Source organism: Micromys minutus (genome assembly GCF_963924665.1).
Source record: "Micromys minutus genome assembly, chromosome: 19".
Lineage (NCBI taxonomy): Eukaryota > Metazoa > Chordata > Mammalia > Rodentia > Muridae > Micromys > Micromys minutus.
Genome location: NC_137954.1, coordinates 16,511,381 through 16,529,482, shown reverse-complemented (window position 1 = coordinate 16,529,482; position 18,102 = coordinate 16,511,381). Strand labels below are relative to the sequence as shown.

At 38.7% G+C, this 18,102-nt stretch overlaps 1 protein-coding gene across 3 annotated transcripts in view; it reads right to left on the bottom strand.

The window, feature by feature from the left end:
* PIKFYVE (phosphoinositide kinase, FYVE-type zinc finger containing) overlaps positions 1–17,845 on the bottom strand; it is a gene marked incomplete at both ends in the record, with an annotated part of 87,627 nt that extends 69,782 nt beyond the window's left edge. The window contains 7 exons of one of the 3 annotated variants that reach the window (XM_080933372.1): positions 6,071–6,160; positions 8,613–8,820; positions 11,429–11,600; positions 12,363–12,481; positions 15,474–15,506; positions 15,740–15,889; positions 17,674–17,845. In XM_080933372.1, coding sequence (XP_080789498.1) covers positions 6,071–6,160; positions 8,613–8,820; positions 11,429–11,600; positions 12,363–12,481; positions 15,474–15,506; positions 15,740–15,889; positions 17,674–17,845 — 944 coding nt within the window. The remainder of the gene's footprint in view (positions 1–6,070; positions 6,161–8,612; positions 8,821–11,428; positions 11,601–12,362; positions 12,482–15,473; positions 15,507–15,739; positions 15,890–17,673) is intronic. The other 2 variants (XM_080933371.1, XM_080933373.1) reach the window with 2 other exon arrangements.
* Positions 17,846–18,102: the final 257 nt, after the last annotated feature.

Genomic DNA, 18,102 nt, shown 5'->3' with positions numbered 1-18,102 from the left:
TCCTAGAATTTTCTCTGTAGTTCAGGCTGGCCTCAAACTCAGAGACCTGCCTACCTCTATCTCCCAAGGGCTGGGATTAAAAGCATTTGCCACCACCACCTGGGTAAATGTAAAATAATTTTTAAATCAAGAATCAGGAATAAAGCTGGGCATGGTGGTTTAATTCCAGCCCTCGTGATGCAGAATCAAGTAGATTTCTGTGAGTTCGAGGCCAGCAGAGCAAGTTATGGTCAGCCAAGGCTAAACAGAAATCCCTGTCCTGGAAAATCATCATCATCATCATCATCATCATCATCACCATCATCATCATGGATAAAGAAATTTATCTAAAGTCAGTCCTCTAATAGTAAGAGGTCCCACTCAAAATCATAGAGATGAAAGTTCATTTTCTGTGCATTGTAAAAACAAAATCACTCTAAAATAAGAAATCATTCACAGGTTTTATTATATCTATTAACATAGAGTTAATAATAATCAATTACTCACTTCTTGATATTTTCTTTCAGTGAAAACCTGTAACTGTACCTTACTCAACTAATTTAAGTCCACTCCACAGTAAGTACATTTATTCATGCTGCCTGATTCTGTAACTGAAACACATCAGTTTCTATATACATGTTGTATGATTTCAAGTTTCTGCTCAATTTTACTGTCAAGCCAAAACTGCTACAAAAAAAAAAGAAGAAGAAAGAAGAAAGAAGAAGAAAGAAAAAGAAGAAGAAGAAGAAGAAGAAGAAGAAGAAGAAGAAGAAGAAGAAGAAGAAGAAGAAGAAGAAGAAAGAAGAAAGAAGAAGAAGGAAGAACGAAAAAGAAGATGAAGAGGAAGAGGAAGAAGAAGAGGAAGAAGAGGAAGAAGAAGAGGAAGAAGAAGAAAAGCAAAGAAAAAAGAAATCTCAGCTGGGTGTAGTAGTTCATACCTATAATCCCAGCACTTGGGAAGCTAAAATAGGAGATTATGATGTAGAAGCTAGCCTGGGCTACACAGTGAATTTCAGGACAGCAAAATCCCGTTTCAAAAATACATTTTTTTAATCTATTAACTGAATTTTTTTAATGATAGCATTACTTTTGAATGATCTTTTTCCTCAATTTATTAATGTATTCACTTTATATCCCAATCACGGTCGCCCTCCCTCTTCTCCTCCCAGTCCCATCCTCACAAATCCCTCATCTAAATATCTCCTCCCTTCTCCACAGAAAATACCCCCATGAATACCAATCCTCCCTAGATACATCAAGGTAGAGCAAGAGTAAGCACATCTTCTCCCACTGAGGCCCAACAAGGCAGTCCGGCTAGAGAAAGGGAATGCAAATGCCAGCAACAGGGTCAAATACAGCCCCCACTTAATTGTTAAGAGACCCACATGAAGACTAGGTGCACATCTGCTACATATGTGTAGGGGGTCTAGACCCAGTACATGCATGCTCTTTGGTTGATGGTTCAGTTTCTGTAAGCTCCCATGGATTCAGGTTAGCTGACTCTGTATTCTTGCTTGTGTCCTTGACCTCTCTGGCTCCCTCACTCCTTTCCCCATTCTTCCACAAGACTCCCTGAGCTCTGCCTACTGTTTGGCTGTGGGCCTCTGCATTTGTTTCTATCTGCTGCTAGATAAAGCCTTGCTGAGTCCTGCTTGCCCATGTGGAAGGGATGATGTGACATGGTTTCCTGCCCCTGAACAGAGTCAGCAGGGCATGTGACTCCATGAGTGTTGATGGTTGCTAATCATGACATTTAAAAATTGTTAAAAATATGTATATTTTACTTCATGCTCCTCCTTCCAGAAAAACTCTCCCTGCCAAAGTTATCGAAGAATATCCTCTCTGCCAAGGTTTATGACTCCATGATAATCAAAGAAAGACAACACGGGTCGGGGGTCTAGGATATGGCTGATGTCTCAGTAAAATGGTAAACACTGATACCTTTAAGACAGCCTTTAAGGCTGTGAGAAAGAACTCTGAAAATAATGAGTTTAAAAATATATAATTTCCCAATTATGCAAAATATAAAGATGTAATATGAATCGTACAAGGAGCTTCACAGTCCTTAAAGAACAGAGGCAGCTACACGGTGAGCTTGTCAGAAAGATATAAAGGCAGCCAGATTCCTGAGTTCAAGGTCAGCCTGAGACAGAGTGAGGTTAGGCCCAGTCATAATAGCAATGGCTGATCTCAGAGTGAGATCCCACCCAGTTAGCTTATTATCTGTGCTTACAAAGGCAGGCAGATCTCTGAATATTTGCAACATTTAAAAAAAAAAAAGTGTGTCCCATCTTTTTCTAAGAATCAGGGGGATGGGGCCATGGAAGGATGATTTATGGGATAATAAAAGGGAACTTCGAATAAATAACTGAATAGATATGTAAATAAGCAACTGGACCTTGGTCTGCAAGAGCTGAGCTGTATGAACAAACTGACTGGTTCTCTCCAGAGAAAACTCTCTTGAGCAGAACACGAGCCATCAGCTTGTAGCCACAATTTGACTTTAAAGTCATTCTTTTGCCACTCTCTAATATCACTTCCTCAGAACCTCTCTCTCTAAGCAAAGCCTGGTCCTTGGCAAAGCCTCACAAGAGACAGTCAGTCATCTTAGACTCCTGTCTGCAAGCACAGCATTAATAATGTCAGAGGTTGGCTCTCTCCCATGGGTTGGGTCTCAAGTTTGGCCAGTCATTAGTTGCCCATTCCCTTAATCAATGTTCCATCTTTATCCCTGCACATCATATAGGTAAACAAATACTGGGTCAAAGGTTTTGTGGCTCCGTTGGTGTCCCACTAGCTGTAGGGGGTGGCATTTTAGTCTTCACCAGCTGCTAGGTCACCCCCATAAACTCTTGAGAACTTTTCTGTCCCAGGTCTCCTGCTTGTCCCAGAGATACCCCACCATCAATTTCCATTTTCTTTCCCAGCCTATTCCCACCCTTCCCCACACCCAATCCCCACCCTTCTCTCCCACCTCCAATGTCTGTTTTATTTCCCCTTCTGAGTGAGAGTCAAGCATCCTCCCTTCGGCCCTCCTTGTTACTTAGCTTCTTTAAGTCTTTGGATTATAGCACATTTATCCTGTACTTCACGGCTAATGTCCACTTAAGTGAGGACATACTGTGCATGTCTTTCTGGGGTACCCTACTCAGGATGATATCTTCTCGTTCCATCCATTTGCCTGCAGATCTGGTATCATTGTTTTAATAGCTGAGTATTCCATTGTGTAAATGAACCACATTTTTCTTTATCCAGTCTTCAGTTGAAGGATGTCTAGGTTGTTTCCTGTTTCTGGCCACTATGAATAAATCTGCTATGAACATAGTTGAGCAAGTGTCCTTGTGCTATGGTGGGACATTGTTTGGTATATGCCCACAGTATAGCTGGGTCTAGAGGTAGAACTATTCCCAATTTTCTAAGAAACTGCCAAAATGATTTCCAAGTGGTTATTCAAGTTTGCACTACCACCAGCAATGGAGGACTGTTCCTCCTGCTCCACACATTCTCACTAGTATGTTTTTGATCTTGTTCATTCGGTAAGATGGACTCTTAAGAGTCATTTTGACTTGCATTTCCTTGATGACTAAGAACGCTGAACATTTCTTTAAGTACTTCTTGGCCACTCGAGATTCCACTGTTGAGAATTCTGTTTAGATCTGTACTCCACTTTTTAATTGGGTTATTTGGTTTGATGGTGTCTAATTTCTTAAGTTCCTAATATATTTTAGATATTAGTCTCCTGTTAAATGTAGGGTTGCTGAAGATCTTTTCTCAATCTGTGGGCTGTTGTTTTGTCCTATTGAAGGTATCCTTTACCTTACAGAAGCTTTTCAGTTTTATGAGGTCCCATTAATTAATTGCTGATCTTAGTGCCTAAGATACTGGTGTTCTCTGTTCAGGAAGTTGTCTCCTGTGCCAATGCATTCAAAGCAGTTCCTCACTCTCTGTTCTATTAATTTAGTGTATCTGGTTTTATGTTGAGGTCTTTGGTTCACTTGGACTTAAGTGTTGTGCAGGGTAATAGATATAGATCTATATGAATTCTTCTACATGCAAACATCCAGTTAGACCAGCATCATTTGTTGAAGAAGCTTTCTTTCATCAATTGTATGGTTTGGGCTCCTTTGTCAAAAATCAAGTATCCATAGTTGTGTGGGTTTATATCTGGGTCTTCGATTCTATTCCACTGATCAACCTGTCAGTTTTTATGTCAATACCGTCAATACCATATGGCTTTTATTACTATTGCTCTGTAGTACAGCTTGACATTAGGGATGGTAATACCTCCAGAAGTCCTTTTATTGTACAGGATTGCAAGACAGTCCATGATAAAACCATATTTAAACAATATCTATCCACAAATCCAACCGTACAACAGATATTAGAAGGAAAACTCCAACCCAAAGAGGCTAACTATACCCAAGAAAACACAAGAAATAATCCTACAACAGCAAATAGGTAAGTGTGTGCATGGACACATACACACACACACACACACACACACACACACACACACACACACACAAAACCACCAACACCGTAAGTAACAGGAATTAATAATCATTGGTTACTAATATCCCTCAACATCAATGGATTCAAGTCCCCAATTAAAAAAAAAAAAAAACAGGCTAACAGAATAAATGCAAAAAATAGGACAGATCACTCTGCTGCACACAAGAAACATACCTCAGCAACTGATAGATATTATCTCAGAGTAAAAGGCTAGGTTTTCCAAGCACATGGACCCCTAGAAACAAGCTGGAAAAGCCATTCTAATATCTAATAAAATAGACTTTCAACCAAAATTAATCAAGAGAATAAGGAAAGACACTTTAAACTCATTAAAGAAAAAAATCCACTAAGATGATATCTCAAATTTGAACATCTATCCCCCAAATGTAAGGGCACCCACATTCAAAAAAGAAATATTACTAAGGCTTAAATCAAACTTTGAACCATACCCAATAACAGTGGGAGACTTCAACACCCCACTCTCACCATCAGACAGGTCATCAAGACAGAAAATTAACAGAAGTTATGAATCAAATGCCCCTAACAAGTATCTATAGAATATTTTACCTAAACACAAAAGAATATACCTTCTTCTCAGCACCTCAAGGAACCTTCTCCAAAATTAACTATATACACTAGTCAGAAAGCCAGCAGCAACAGATACAAGAGAACTGAAATAACCCCTTGTATCTTATCAGACCACAGTGCACTTCAACAGAGATAACAAAGAACCTACACACTCATGGAAACTGAACAACTCTCTACTGAATGATCACTAGCTCAGGGAAGAAATAAGGAAAAAAAGACCTTCTAGATTTCGATGAAAATGAAGCCACAACATACCCAAACTTATGGGACATAAAAGCAGTGCTAAAAGGAAAGTCCATAGCATTAAGAACCTTCACAAAGAAATTGGAGAGGCCCCATACTAGCAACTTTTTTAAAAGCATATCTGAAAGAAATTACGTCCCTAGTAATAAGAACAAAACAGAAACAAAAAAGAAGCAAACAGATACAAGAGAAGCAGATGGGAGGAAAATAATCAAACTCAGGGCCGAAATCAATCTATTGAATGATTTTTTTTAAGTGTGTATTATATAAAATGTGTAGTTAAGTTTGTCTTAATGGAGACATTATATAGGCATTTATTTCTCTATTCTTAAATTTTTTTAAGTTTTACAAAGCAATTAAAAATTTTTAATTCCAATAGCCCCTCCTCCTAGAATAGATTAAGACATTGACCACCCTTGAGAGACACTCTAGTGCAGCACATTGGGCCTCTTATATTCCTGGCCAGGTGTGCTCCCTCTTCAGAAACTGCTATTTTGTTTTCTTGTGCACATTTCCACAGGAATGCCTACATGGCTCATTTTTTTACATCCTTCAGGCCACCATACTAAGCTAGAAGGCAGAAGATGATTCCAGTGTCTGACATCATCAGAAAATATCTGAAAGAACTACCAAACAAAGAAAATATAACCTACCAGAGCTTTGAAAATCTCACCATTTGCTTGTCTGTTCTTATTACTAGGGACGTAACTAAAAGTCAGACAGAGTAGTTTCTTTATTGGCAGTTTACCTGTTTCGAGCAGGAGACTTCCCAGCATCCTCTTGAACAGATACAAGCCTTGTTGAAAGAGCACTATTTGAGGAATCCGGATGAATCAAACTATAAAGAAAATTAAAATACTAGGGTCATTTCGGGCTATAATAAGTGCTTTAACATTTAAAAGCAAATAATTTTCCCTACAACAATAAGATTATATTCAGTTTATTTTCATCCTCACTTTAATGCAAAAAGTACAGTTTCTCTGGGCAGTGGTGGAGCACACCCTTAATCCCAGCAAAGGCAGATGGATCTCTGTAAGTTCAAGGCCAGCCTGATCTACTCCAGGGCAACAAGGGCTACACAAAAAAACTCTCTGGAAAAACAAACCCAAAAAAAAATATATAGTCTCATCTCTAGTATATTAAATATCAAAAAAGATAATTTTAAGCATACTGAATGTCAATAAAACTGCAAATTTGATTGGATAGGTGATTTGTAAACCTCATTCCCCTTTCACATATACAAGATGAAACTGATCTAAGTAAAAAACAAAAATCTATATTCAAAAGTTCTCTGTCTCCCCAACCCACAAGAAGAGCAGCAAAAGCAGCAAAGAGTCAGACAGACCAAGGTCCAAGTACAGCTCGATCTCTTACTAGCTGTGTGACCGCAGACTCATTAACCTTTCCAAACTTCATCACCCACATCTGTTGAAAAAGAAAATATTTCCAACCAGAAAGTGAACTAGTACTCAAGGTCTGAAGCCCATCTTCTGTCTCTCACATGCTTTCTAAATCTTACTTGTCAAGTCTGAGTTCAGACACCTGGACCATATACAAATAAAAAGCATTGTTAACTAAAGTGATTAAGAAGCTGAAAAATCTGATCTCCCTATAAGTAAATACAGAATCATTTAAGTAATAAAATGTAAGGTATGTTATACCTATAGTGCTACAAACATCAAAGGAGCCATCAAGCAACTTAAAAAAGCTCCACTACCACCATTTTCAAGGGCCTCGTTCCCCTACCTTTACCCTAATTCCAAGGAAATCATTATTATAAATTTTATGTTTATCACTGTTATGATTAATCTGAGCTGCCAGTGGCCACTGAAATAATCTCCAGGCATGTCTGTGAAGGACTGTCTAGAATATGTTGACTAAGGTGAAAGATCCATGTAAATACCAGCAGTACTGTCTCATGCACTGGGGTGCCATACTGAAAAGTCTTTAAGGTGCTTCTGTTGGGCATCCTGTTACAGCAACAGACATGTAACTAATGCTTAGCACATTTGCAACTCTGGGCATTTACCTTCATTTATACATTTCTCAACATTATACAACTAGAATCCAAGTACATATATGATTGTGACTTTCTTTTCTATGTCCCTAGGCTCACATATGCTGAATGTAGTTATAATTTATTTCATTCTTTCTAAAGATACAGTATACTTATTCTTCTCTTTGTTAAGAAGTAACTAAGAAAATCACTCAACAGAAAAACACTGAACTGTGTGTGGTAGCACAAGCCTTTATTCCAGCACCTGAGAGGCAGAAGCAGTGGATCTCTGTGAGTTAGAGGTCAGCCTGGTCTACAGAGTGAGTTCCGAGACACCAGGGACTATATAAAGAGACCTTGTCTCAGACTCAAAAAATAAAACAAAAAAAAAAAAAAAAAAAGAAAGAAAGAAAAAGATTAGTTAAATTCTAAGCTCATTAGGAATTATATATAAGATTATTCCACTAAAGAAAACTTCAGAACTGATGAACATTATATTCTAATATAAACAATTCTAATTAACTTGTAAAGAAGTTTGTGTCTACAATTTGCCAGCAAAGCATCTTCAAACATAAACTTGTCAAAAATTCCTTTAGAAGGAAAGAAAAAAAAATCTAAATTTGCAAACAAATCCAGATTTTAGAGGAGTGTTCTCCTTTCTCAAAGACAACTACACTAGGAATTACTAATATCAATTCTGTTGCCTATTCAACAAATATTGCAAGGATCATGCACATTTGTTCTTGGTTTCAATAGTGCACTTATATTTGAATGTTGTTAATGTTAGCATTCTGTCTAAGCTCCGCCCCACAGTTACCTAGCAATAGCCAGGTAGGCTCCGCCCCACAGAGTGCCTGAGGGGCTGCTTGCTCCCTCCTGCCCTCCATCTCCATGTGTTCATGACCGGCCTCTTCTCTTCTATTTCTCCCCCACACCCGGCCTTTCTCTGCCTCTACTACCCTCTTAACTCCCCTCCCCATGCCCTGCATAAACTCTATTCTACACTATGCTGTAGTGCAGCCGGTCCCTCAGGGGGAAGGGATGCCTTGCCATGGGCCAGCCAAGGCACCTCCCTCCCCCACACCTGACTACACCTCCATAGAATATATTCCCCTCTCTGTCTTTGTATAAACATATCAGTTAATATAACCACTATCCACTAACATCTATAATTCTTCTGCATGTAAACTGGGGAAGACAGTAAATTTAAAGATAACAAAAAGAAATGTTAATGAAAAAAAGGCCCCACAGGACTAAGCATTTCTCAAGTTGAAATCAAGTTATATTCATGTACCTTTGCCAGGCTAAATCATCCTCTAAGAATATGTTACGACTGGCTTTCCTACTCCCAACAGGTGTCCGAGGTTCACTTGGATCAAGTATAGACACAGAGCAAGTTGAATCTGAAAGAGCATTCAAGTCCTCCCCAATGGAGTTACTGTCTGTGGAATGAGCATAGCTTAAGGCTATTTTTCTACAATATGTGCATGCTCGGAGGTCTCCTAGGAGGAAAAGGAATAAGGAAATATATTACTTAATAAAATACTCTAAAGCTGTGTTAAAATGTACTTTAATAAAAGGAGTATCTTCAAGTAAAGCCTATCAAAAAGACATTTTAAATAAGGAAAATACTTGACTCTGCTATACATCTTAAATTATTACAATAAATTCATCCAAGCATCCCTAGTACTTCAAATACCTGTAATACATAGGAAAATTTGATCCAGTAATAGTAACATAAAACCATGGCTGTAAAAGCATTTTTTCAAAATCTTATTCATGCAGTGAGGGATCTATCAGAGTTGATGGATCCTATTACAGGAACCTAATCAAAGTTTTGGTCAAACACTAGGGCTGAAGCTCATTTGGTTTTGTTGTTTTTCCACTGTTATTAACAAACAGCAGATCAGCACCCATAGTATGACTCTCCTCAAATCAGCTGAGGCCTCAAGTACAAAGATTAAAGTTTCTAAAAGCAAGAGAATTCTGTCTCAGCACTGCACCCTGCTGACTACCTTTGGTAACTCCAGACTGCACAGGCACTTGAGTTGGTTCCTTGACTACAGGTAACTGTTGCCCCACCCACTGGGCCCACTTCTGTAGACACCTCACAAATACAGATTCAGCTTAAGAGATTCAGTACATGAAGAGTTTTATAGACACAACATCTTAGGGATAAGTTTCTGGGATTAGCTCTGAAATTGGTTCTCTCAATATATTCAACTTAAACCATTAATGAAAGGGCTGGAGAGATGGCTCAGTGGTTGAGAGCACTTGTTGCTCTTGAAGAGAATCTAGATTCAATTCCCAGCACCATCTGTGACTCCAGTTCCAAGGGATCCAATGCCCTCTTCTGACTTCTATGCACACTAGATATACAACTGGTACACATACATACTTGGAAGCAAAACACCCATACACATAAAATAAAACACAAATAAATCTTAAAAGAAATTTAAAAAGAACAATTAGTATTCTAATAGTAACAAGAAGACAGAAAGAAGTGGTAGGGAAACAGGCAAATATAAGAATATAACCTAGATATTCCTAATTGAGTATTGACAGTGCTTGGGTTAATACTTGACAAACCTGTCAAACTAACAAGTATGAGATTAGCTCACTGCTCCTTAATGAAGAACACAAAGTACAAAAATGGGTGAGCTTAAAAGTTCAAGTTCCCAGATCATGAACTGTACAAATGTAGCTATCTCTATGGACAAGGCTGAATTTGATTCCACAGCTATATCAAAATAAAGCAACTTTTAGAAGGAGGAGGAAAAAGAAGAAGAAAGAAAAAGAAAGAAGAAGGAGGAGGAGGAAGAGGAAGAGGAAGAGGAAGAAAAGGGAGGAGGAGCAGGAGTAACAGCAAAGCTTACTTTGTTACCTTGGTGACTGCTAAGCTAAGATGCCAAGAGTCTCAAACTGCAAGTAGAGATCTGCATATGAGGGCAGACAAATCAGTGTGACACACCCTGTGTGATCAAACTAGCACACAAAATGTCAACTGGAGTATGAAAAGTGAATTCAAGATAGGGAAAAAGTAACAATAAAAGACTATAGTAAAAGTAGAAGTAGAGTAATAGTAAAAGACTATAGTAAAAGTAGAAGTATAGAAATAGTAAAAGGCTAAAAATATGACCACAATTTAGCTAGAAGATTATGAGATTATGTACTCTACAGCACCTTAGATAAAATAAACAATAAGGAAGAGCTTTACAATATCTAAAATAGCATGAGAAACAGGTCAAGCACATTCTCTTGAGCTGAGGACATAACTCGGTGGGACAGTGATTACCTAAATGCAAACGGGTCTGGATCTGATACCCAGAACCACAAACAAACACAAATAAGTAAATAAAATTTTAAGCTGCCAGGGTGCTGACGTATCTGTACACCCAGCACCTGCACAAATAAAATGGGAAGAGTGTATGGTCAATACTAGTTAAAATCAGAAACAGTCCCAAACTTCCATTCCCAAGTCACTGCCTAAAGCCATTCCCCGCAGCTCCTTAAACTTTCCTCATTACCAGAACTTGACTGCATTTCCAATGAAAGAGTATAAACAGAGGACAACTTGACAAAGTGCACTCTAATGTAAGTCTGAGCAACCTTTACTTTGTGAATAAAAACTCTATAGGAACATAAAATTTAAAATCTATATTATCATGCTAGAGAGATGGCTCAGTGGTTAAGAGCACTGACTGCTTTTCCAGAGGTGCTGAGTTCAATTCCCAGAAACCACATGGTGGCTCACAACCATCTGTAACAGGACCTCTTCTGGTGTGTCTGAAGAGAGTGACAGTGCACTCACATACATAAAATAAATAAATCCTTTTTAAAAATCCATATTATCTTATATAATAATCACAATGCTACTATAGATTTTTATAATACCTATATTTTTACTCTAGTTATTTATACACATTCTCATCTCTATTATTCAAGCAAACATTTCTTGAAATCAAAGCTGTCTCTCCCTCTCTTGCTATTATACCCCACTACCTTAGATGTAAAGCCCAAAATGAAAACTGTCTAAAATATTGGCCTTCTATTTAACTATTCTATAATTTGGTTTTAAATTTATAATAACTACCATGGAAATGCATTTACCTGTATAGCCCATAAATTTTCCAGGGATTTCTTGATTACAGCAACGGCTGCAGAAAATCTGCCCACACAGTCTGCAGTGGTGTCTGCGCCTGAAGGTGGTGAACTTCTCACTGCAGTCATAGCACTCTTTGCACTGGCTGTCTGGCATCCAATACTGCTTCAGGTCACTGTCCTACAGCAAAAAAAAAAAAAAAAAAAAAAAGTGTGATGGCATCTCTAAGATAATGAGTATCAGGTTACGATGACAAATGAAATCTTAGAAGGTGTCTTTTGCAGATGACAAGCTAGTTCTAAAATTCACATGGGATGCAAAAGGTTAAAATGACCAAGACAGAGCTGGGTGGTGGCGTACACCTTTAGTCCCAGCTCTTGGAAGGCGGAGGCAGGCAGATCTCTAAGTTTAGGGCCAGCAGAGTGAGTCCCAGAGAAAACCCTGTCTCAGAAAAAAAGAAAGATCAAAGCAATGTTGAAGGAAAACTGGACTTCTGTCCCGCTCTCAGAACTCAGGCTAAAGCTACAGTGACTTTCCACAGAGTGTTAGCACAAGGACACACTACAGTGGAACTCTAGCACAGGAAAGAGTGGCACGCTCGCACGTCTGTGGACTTATGAGTTGTACTGCAACCACTAAAAGAAGGGATTCTAAAAACAATGTGCTAGGTTCCCTACACATCGAAAGGACAAAAGGAAACTGAAACCATATTTATGAAGAAAAGCAATAAAGCTTGCTAAAGAATATGTACTAACTTTAGTCTAATAAACTTACACTAAGATAGACTATATACAAAAATAAAACAAGATTAAGAATCTATGTGTAAAACTCTGGTATTCACAAACAGAGGAAGTAATGAACTTTGACTTAAGTGACAGTATGCCATGGCATGATCTCCATGAATGCTAAATAAAGAACTCCCCCAAAGCTTCTCTACAATACCTGGCTTTTTCCTTCCATGATTTCCTTGAGGCGTTTCAATACTGTGCTGAGGCTTCGAAGCTGAACAGCTGTACGTGGGTCATGACCTCCACAGGCTGGTTCTGCTTTCCTTCTGGAGTCTGAGTCAGATATTTTTAAAAGAAAATAATTGTTTTAATATCTTAGTAACTATATCAAGCAGCATATGTGTGTATGATATAATACAAATCATCCCCATTGTTAGCATAAATGTGTTCTCCCAGCCATTAATACTGACCTGAGAATTAAAACTGGCTTTTGTGAAGAGTAACTTATTGTTGAAAGTATGTATCACATAGAAACCATTATTTTACATGTACTTAAGTGCTATGTAAGAACTATCTGAAATACTTAATGGCTTTGAAGGTTGAAATGGAAGCATTGCTCACATGTTCAGAATTCACTAATGATTTCTTGCACACTTTATTACCAACAAAACAAGTAATAAATACCTTGTAGACATGGAGCAGTAGAAAAAGTAATCCCAGAGAATTCATTTAACTTGGTCCGAAAAGTTAAATAGGCAAGTAAGCAATAGGACCAAACTGTTCAGTTCTATAGCAGATCAGAAAGAAACTTGACAGAACAACCCTCCAAAGATCCCACAGGCTTTACATGACAGACTATGACCAATGAAGCCAAAGCATCACCCTAACCCTCCCCCACCCACACACATACCCACCACACTCCTCAATCCTGCAGTTCCACACTGAAGAGATCGCTTACACTTGAAATAACAATATGAAAGTAAATATATTAATAATAAAACAAGCCCAAATTTTAGCTTTGTGACCAGAATAGAACATGAGGCCACCATAGTTGTCACCTATTCTTATTTAAGGTGAAAATCACAAGTGAAGTTTCTGTTTATTCCTGGCTCAGCAGTTTCAAAATCTCAGATTAAGGTGGCTTGACAAAACATAGAACAAGAAAAAAGTCCTTTATTAATTTAATCACATTAACCTGGCATATTTACATAACTCCTCCCCTATCTCAGTTTTACTTCCCAAGGCTTCAGTTATCCTCAGTCACATAGTCTGAAAATATTAACATCTGTCTTAGCTCAAGAGAAACAAATCACATTCGTATGCCTTGATTACAGCTGTGCTAGTTTAGCATTACTGACAGTAATCTTTCAGCCAAATTTATAAATTAAACTTTATCAGGTTTCAATGTATAGTGGAAAAAGCTTTAAAACTGCCTATGGCTTTAGGCATCTACCTAGGGACCTAGAAAGTATCTTCTATAAGGTAAATTACTATAAATGGAAAATATCCCACCATGAATCTAGCTCACTATTTACTAGTTCCCTACTAAGCCTTTTGTCTTGGTTGGGAGAGGAGAAAATAGTGACTGCAAAAAATGAAAGACTGATGTATAAATCCAAATGCATCAAAACTTCAGGCAGTTTAATCACTAAGATAATAGCTCATTTAAACTGCACCTATCTTAACTGCAGCACATATCTCAGACGTGCTGTTGCTAACATGTATTACAGCTAAAGTTTTTCTGGAGTCTCTAACAATGATTAAAACAGTCTCCATATTTATAAGTCCTGAAAGGAGACACAAAGCTCTAAGAATCGTAACGGCAGTGATCCCTGGCATAGCCAATAGTAAATGATAAACGTGTTTGCATTCAGCTGCTTGGAAGAGAAGGGTATCAATATGCTCCTCCACTGGGGAAGAATGAACAATTAGACCCTGATTGACCCCAGTGAAAGAAAACGACTGATGCTCTTAGACACATAGCGTTAGCTACTGTTCTGTAAGATGGATGCTAGAAAATCAAGTAACTTCCTTAAGATAGGAGAACTACCAAACTGTAGAAGTCCAGTACTGAAGAAAATGTTTTCCACTAAGCAGTCCCAAACTTAAGTTCAAAGGCCTCCAAGGTAAAATCCAAGAACTGGACTCTATTAGACAGTAGGGAGTGTGGGACCAGTAAAGAGGGTCCAAGCTCTGCCTATGCTCAAGTTTATCATCACAACAAAAGCAAATTTTGGCAAGCTACAACCTGCAACCCCTTCAATTGTGCAGGTGAAGAAACTAAGACTGATCTTTGGCCCATCTTTCCTCCCTCTGCAGCAAAGGATAGCTTAGCATTGTGTGAAAAACCAAACACTGAGTTTAGCAAGAGAAGGAAATGAGACTTTTAGGCAGAAATGTTTTATTCAGCATGGAGTGTATCAGAAGAACACTCTCTAGCATAGCCTTGGGTGTTCTGCTGCTGTGATGTTTTTGCTTCCTCACATGGAGGGTCTCACTGTGTATCCTTCACTGGTCTGAAACCCTCTAGCATTTCCTGGCTAGCTTTAAATTTGTACTCCTCCTGCCTCATCCTCCTTAAGCCATGGGTCGGGGTTAATAACTATGGGAAGTTTAGTAAGGTTGAGGTGAAACTTGGATAATCTGAGATGGAAGAAAATCTTCTGCCTCCATCTCCTAACTCTCCCTTTCGAAATGAGATAACCTGAACTGATGTGGCTGGCCTAAAAAACATGTGGGGGTGACACTGCCTGTCCATTCAAGCCAGTCAGCAAAAACGCCCCTTCTCCTAGCTTATTCTTCCTCCTTTCAGAAAGAAAAACCCTAACAAGCAGTAAAAGACTCTTCTGCCAACCACCACTACCCAACTATGGTTCACTCAAAGTACCTGGTGGAAGTGAGTGGCCACACAGGACAGATACGAGGTTTAGGACACTTGCTTCCCAATGCTATCACCTCTCTACAGATCATTGCCTCTGTCCTTCTACCACCTAGGGGTGGGCCAACCACCTCGCCAAGTTTAACAATCTAACAAGTAAAACACAAACTACCTTCAGTCCCCGACTGAGCAGATTCCCAGCCCACACCTATGAGGAAAGCAGGGAAATGCATGAGGCGACTATGCAGTAGAACAAGATGGAAAACAAGCAAGCAGAGCAGTGCATCCAGCCACACTGACAGTGTGCACCCCAACAAAGACAAAGGCCCGGAGCAATCAGCAGCCCACCAATGGAGTCTGACGGTGTTCTGCAGCCAGAGCATGCACATCACACTTCATTAGCATACAAGAATCGGTGCAGAACCCATCTATAAAGTCGGAACTAACCTGTACTCTCCTGAGGATTTGGCAAAGCGTTCTCTGCTGAAACCCAAGCAAGTAATTAATCAAAACACAATCAAGACATCAGTGCTTGCATAATCAATGTTTAATGACATGATGAAGAACGTTTCAGGAGTTGAAGAATTCTTTTATCACCTAAGTAAGTTTTATTTATTCTAAAGAGTACTTGACTGCTCCAAATACTGTTCCCAACAGAAACAATAAGTCAGCATATCACCTAGAAAGCACAAAGTGGAGTAAGAGCTGTTTACCTAACACTGAAGAGCGCCTGTGGAGCTCCTCATTAAGCTGCTTTTTATAAGGGACAGGTGACCTCACAGACTGTGTCCTTGAAGGGATCTGAGGGCTGGACCAACTTGAACTCGGAGACTGCTGCTCTCCTTGGCCCCCTTCTCCTCTCTCTGTGACAAAAAAAAAAAAAAAGGTATTACTTGGAAAACTGAGGCTCAAAGTTCAACAAGAAGAAGGTGATAGATAAAAATCCTTCAGATAATATTCACATATTCATAACTGAGTGTATAACACTCTTGCAAAGGACCCTAGATCAGTTCCCAACACGTGAGTCAGGCATAATCACCTGTAACTAACCGTGTTCTTACCTCCTCAGGTACTCACACACATGTACATAAAACACATGCATACATATAACTGAAAATAAAAATAATTTTTAATTCTTAAATATTTTAAAGAAAAAGTAAAAAACCAGAATGAAATTCCATTCCAACAGCCACATTCTGTGTACATGAACTGTGTGTTTTCTTCTCATTTGTAAGTTTGTGAACTGCTAAAGGAAACACAACACAAGCCCCATATCAAACCTTGACTTTTTAAAATCAGCTTATAGGAGAGATCTCTTTTTACTACTGAAACAGCACCCAGCAAACCAGGTGCTTTTCAAACCTTCCTGAATACATAACTTACAACTAAATGTAAGATGTTATCCTGGATAACAAAACTGTTAATAAAACTGAGCTAGCACTATTAAAACTCCTACTAACAGCCAAGTGTGGTGGCCCATACCTTAAATCCCAGCACTAAGGAGGTAAAGACAGGTAGTTAGCATAGGCTAAAAACTCTGTGAGTTTGAGGCCAGCCTGGTTTACATAGTAACTTGCAGGAATATAGAGTAAGACCCTACCCCCCCCCCCCCAAAAAAAAGAAAGGAGCTGGAAAGATAGCTCAGTGGTTAAGAGCACTGACTGCTCTTCCAGAGGTCCTGAGTTCAAATCCCAGCAACCACATGGTGACTCACAACCATCTGCAATGAGATCTGATGCCCTCTTCTGGTGTGTCTGAAGACAGTTACAGTGTACTCATATACGATAAATAAATATTTTAAAAAAGAAGAAGCCTTGCTTTTAAAAAAAAGAAAAAGAAAAAGAAAAGCAAAAGAAAAAAGGGAAAAAAAATAGAAAAAAATGAAAAATTCTACTGAGTGAAACTATCAAATTCCTAAAAATAGGTTCAATCTTCTAACGCATTTCAAACAATAAAGACAAATAAATCAGGCATGGTAACTCATGCCTGTAATCCTAGCTCTCAGGAGACTAATACAGGAAAATGGCCTCATGTCCAAAGTTACACAGTGTTTCAGGTTAGCATAGGCTAAAAAAATGGACCCTTGCATCAAAAACAAAACAAAAAGGCAAATTAAGAACAAGATACGCTGTATTTTAAATTCTGGTTAAAAACAATTAACACTGTATTCAGAACCTCATCCTTTAAATTATCTGTTCATTTCATATCGATTACAACTCAATCCAATGAGTCTAAGTCCAACATGCCTGCTGTCAGCTTCTAAGTTTTAAACATATAAACCATATACCACTATTTAATATTATTGCTTCAAATTAAAATCTTTTCATTACCAATGCCTCCCTCAAAACAAGTGTCATTCTGTAAGCTTCAGTAAGTCAAAGCACACTGATAGAAAAATATGTGGGAAAAAATGCTTCTTATTAAAAAGGACCCCCCCCCCAGCCATTTTAAATTCAATTCGCACAAATAATGAATCACATTAGAGTGAAATGCTACTGTTTCCCTCTTAGACAGAAAGACTTGGTGACCGGTGACTGAAGCTGCCACCTTGTTAATATTTCACATCCTCTACCCACACAGCAAGACATGAAAGAAGGAATCCAACGAATGCAAACCGCATTCTCCCAGGTTTAGAGTGAAATCTTACCTTTGTTAAAACGGAAAAGATTTACAAAAGAACTATATGCCGACTTGAAGGGGGGCTCATCCTGGTCAGGAGTCAACGGTTTAAAGTGAGTGAGGTGAGACGGGCTGGCGGGAGAGTGAGGTAAGTCATGGGCAGCGTCCAGTGTCGGGGAGCTCTTGTCATCTGTGGCCATTTCATGAGTCTGGAAAGGCGGGGAGGGAAAGAGACTCCTCAGAAACCATCTGAAGAACAGGTAAATATCCAGACAGCCCCCCTGCGTGGCAATTCTTACCAAAAGAATAAGGAAACCCATGTCCAAATATTCAAATTCAGTCTTAAAAAACACTGCTGTCTAAAAGAAAAGAGCCTCGACACTTAAAACCATGGTTATGTGCCTAATTTTAAATATTACCATTCTTATTCTTTTTACAAGTAAAGTTAATTTAAAAT